Below are 4,131 nucleotides of genomic sequence, written 5' to 3'. Positions count from 1 at the left end.
AGAAATAGGATATAAATTATATAAGATATCAATATAACTAATTAAATTCGAGATGTTAAAATAATAATTTTTTATCTTATTCTTTGGCTAACCAAATTAGAGTGAAATTTGTAATTAAAAAAAAATTTAATTATACTCTTTTTAAATGAAATCTAAATCATCAAGATATATTTATTTAAAAAAATTCAAAAAAAATGTAAAAACTTTCAAATACCTCATTTACATATATTATTTAAAATAATAATGTTGAAGTTAAATTATAAATTATAGTAAAAATAAATTATTAAAAATTATTAAATTATTATTAATAATTTACATAATAATCTAATAAAATAAAATATAATTAGACATAATAAGATAATAATAGTAAAAATTTAAAATTTTGAAATACTTAATTATTTATATTTATTTATCTATTAAAAAATTCAAAAAACATCCGATCAAATTATAAAAATATTATATATATTTTTAAGTTAAAATTTTTTAGTTGGTTAAGACTAAGGTTATTTTAAGATATCTTAAATTTTACAAAGATAAATATTATATATATTTATTTATCTATTAAAAGTTATTCCCCTCGTATCCACTATATATTATATAGATTATATATTTAATTGATAGATTATAAACCAGAATTAAATTGTTTGTTTTCAGTAACCCAAAATAGAGTTGATATTCAGGTTCTAACTTCTTTATAATAGATTAAGTGCTTTATCTGTGTAAAAGTTTTATACTTGCCTTCAGACCTGATATATCACTTACAAAAGATTTGCATTTAAAAATATTTTTAAAATGTTCAAATTTTTATAAAACCTACAATTTTATATTTTTGAGAAAGTAACTACTTAAATAATTACATGATGAGCAATATATGTTAACTATTGAGCTTCGAAACTTCAATTTCAAAAATTTAAATTTAAATTTGTTTAAAGGGATTAATTATTTAAAAAAATTACAAAAAGTAATAGTATAACTGATTCAAAATTACAAAAATTACTCTCTTAAGTGTGACGGAAATTTCTATCATATTTCCATTATTTGACAAATCACTGATTCAATATTCCTGAGGTTTAATATCATTAAATCATTTAATTTTTTTCCTTCAAAAGTACTTTCTTTTTGTATGGAAGATTTTATAATATTTGACTATTTAATTATTTACATTTAATATCGTATTATTATTATTATTTGTCAAAAAAATATCGTATTATTTTTTTTGAGGGGAATTATTGATTATTATTTGGTCCATCATTTAACGATTAAAAATGACATTTTTTAGACGGAAGAATTAAATATTAATGAGCTAAATCTCAGAGAAATATTAGTGATTTTGTCAAACAGTAGAGATATAATAGTATTTTGGACTAAAACTCATGAACTAAATAGCTAAGAACCCATTTAGGATGAAAAGGAAAATCACAGACTGTATTTCCTTATTTGTTATGTAATTCACCTAAATTGAGATAAGACTACCATTTAGGATTACACTTATCTATAACGAGTGTATGGGATGATACAATCAAGCCAGTTCAATGATAATCAAATAGAAACAAATAAAAAAATGAGGGTATTCTGATAATTCACTGAGAAAAGAAAGGATAAAATAGTCATAACCGTAATTATTTATTAGTTTGGTGTATGGGAGGTAAATAATTTTCCTATTATATATATTTGGCTTATAAGCATACCCGCATACTCATCCAATTTAATAAATATACATAAGACAAATGAGAGTATGACAAACTATTTCGTGAGAGAAAAAAAAGACAAAAAATCGTAACGCTATAAAATCTTTGAAATAAAATTTATTCATCGGCTTGGTGGAAGGATGACCCATATTTCAAGAGTAACCAAGTAGTTTTCATAGTATTAAATACTAATAGGTTTTAAACTTTCTATTCTTTTTGCCTTTTTTTTTATTTTTTTAATGTTAGGATAGGATTATCTTTTTATATTATGAAAGAAAAATACAAAAATATAGCAAATCAAACCTTCTATTGAATGCCCATATGTTATTATTCTTGCCTTTTGTTTATGACCAAAAAGCTAGCTATAGTCACCGAACTGGGATTTTATTCTTGAAGTTTTTGCTATTTGTCTTCCAATACATACCGAAACTGTTTCCAATTTATTTAATTGCGACTATTACAAGATAAACCGGACCTAATTCCATCTCCAAAAGCTAGCTCAAGAGGAGGGGAATTATCCTAAGTCTTATATATTGAACAAAGAACTTATCCCAAACCGGGTTAACAGTGACATTATTATTACCCACTTAATTTTTCTGTTGTGGAAGCCAATTACTGAAAGCTTCAAGAGTCTTCATATCAGATCTGTAATGCTTCTGTGTAAATTCAAGAAGCATGGGCCAAGTAAAATCTGGATATGTTCTTGGATTGTCATCGTCTACAAGTTCACTTGGTGGACTCACAACCCTATCACCCTTAGGACACAGAAAGAAAGCAATTGATTTTCTTGGTGTCTCATTATTCACCACTGCTCTATGCAAGCAGCTCTTGTATTTCCCATTTGATAAAGCCTTCGAACCAAGAAGTAAAAGGTTAGAAAACATATTTGTAATCAAGTTAAAGATGGAAATAAACTTTTTACGTACCATGAAGGTGTCGCCAATGTTAACGACGAAGGCTTGGAAATTCGGGCTGATATTTTGCCATTGATTGTCTACAAATACTTGAAGACCGCCTACTTGATCTTGGTGAAGAATGGTTAGGGAAGTAGGATCGGAATGAGGACCAGTTCCTAAAGCAAGCTCGGGTTTTGGGCATTGAGGATAGTAATTAACCCTCAATATAGAATCGTTTTCTTCATAAAATTCTCTGAATTGCCTTCTGCTTACTCCAAGGCTCATTGCAAGTAGTTCCATGATTTCCAGTGCTAGATTGCTCATCACCTCACTGTACTCCTGGTACACCCTCCTGCAGAAATTTAATTTATTTATGATTAGAATAAAGAAATTAATGTTTATTTGTTTATAAAAATTGTTTAGATTGTTAGTGAGCAATACCCGAATTCCGAGAAAGTTTCGCCCATTGTGTTATGGAGATACTGATGAACAACATTGGGCTCATTCTTGTCTGCCGAGTAACGAAGAGATAGAGTTTCTTTCCATGGAAGTTTAGAGGAAAACCTGCCAGTGAAGCTGCTGGCATATCCACAGTGTTCGCCAAGTTTCCTCTGAGCCTTTTGTTTTTCAGAGAGGGGTAATGCAAAGAAGCTGTCCATATAGAGATGGGCATCTTCTATCAGTTTTTTATCGACGCCGTGGTTAACGATGAGAAAGAAACCATGCTTCCTGCAAGCTTCGTCCACAAGCTTAGAAGCCTCCATTGCAGCGACAGGGTCCCCGGAAAGGAAGCCACCTAGGTCGATTTGTGGAACAAGGAGTTCTGGTGCATTAGGGGTTGGCTTTTCATCGTCAGGCCAAATAAACTGTTGCGGAACGTTAGATTTGTAGCTAAAAACTTTCGCGTCGAAAACTAAAGGTTTATCTTGGTCGTCTTCCTGATGATGTTGAGGCACGGTTTGGACGTAGCGTACTGCCATGACTGCATTACAAATTACAGATTCATTAGGTAAAGGAAGATCAACAGACAATTGAATTAGCAGGAGAAAAACAAAATTAAAGATAAAAATAAAATGTTGTCTCACCTATGAACTCTTTCTGTCTTCTAATTATGACTTGCTTTGGCCAATTAGATGATGGTAGAAAGATGTAGGTAGTAGACCTATATATAGAAAAAATTTACCTAGATGGGCTATGGACATGAAATTAAAGATTTTCTAATAAATATTCCGATTTTTTTTTTTCTAAGTGTATAGCTAGAAATACTCTAATTTCAATAATAATCTTTAATTAATTTCATTGATTTGATTCATAAGTGGACCAATGGATCCAGTTTAGGTAAGTTAGGTTAGGTCAAAGGAAAACGCTTTGATTCTATTTTTGGTGTTTTTCTACCATATTAGATTTTATCAACCGCTAATGCACATACATAACATTTTTTCCTGTGATTGCCATATAAAAAATAAATAATATATATTATGAGAAGGGTAATCATATATATACCAAACAAAGAAATAACAAACTTTATAATTGTAATAATTTAAAAT

General features: G+C 28.8%; 1 protein-coding gene across 1 annotated transcript; it reads right to left on the bottom strand.

Moving 5' to 3' along the window:
- Positions 1-2,051: 2,051 nt before the first annotated feature.
- Positions 2,052-3,636, bottom strand: LOC149499184 (gibberellin 20 oxidase 1-like). The gene is made up of 3 exons (XM_089717353.1): positions 3,026-3,636; positions 2,615-2,936; positions 2,052-2,539 (listed from the first exon to the last, which is right to left on the bottom strand). The coding sequence occupies exons 1-3, from the start codon at positions 3,562-3,564 to the stop codon at positions 2,276-2,278; spliced, it is 1,125 nt and encodes a 374-aa protein (XP_089573479.1). The 5' UTR covers positions 3,565-3,636; the 3' UTR covers positions 2,052-2,275.
- Positions 3,637-4,131: the final 495 nt, after the last annotated feature.

Source organism: Jatropha curcas, chromosome 1 (genome assembly GCF_041381405.1).
Source record: "Jatropha curcas cultivar XTBG-Jc1 chromosome 1, XTBG_Jcur_1.0, whole genome shotgun sequence".
Classification (NCBI taxonomy): Eukaryota; Viridiplantae; Streptophyta; class Magnoliopsida; order Malpighiales; family Euphorbiaceae; genus Jatropha; species Jatropha curcas.
This window is presented reverse-complemented; position numbering and strand designations above follow the sequence as displayed.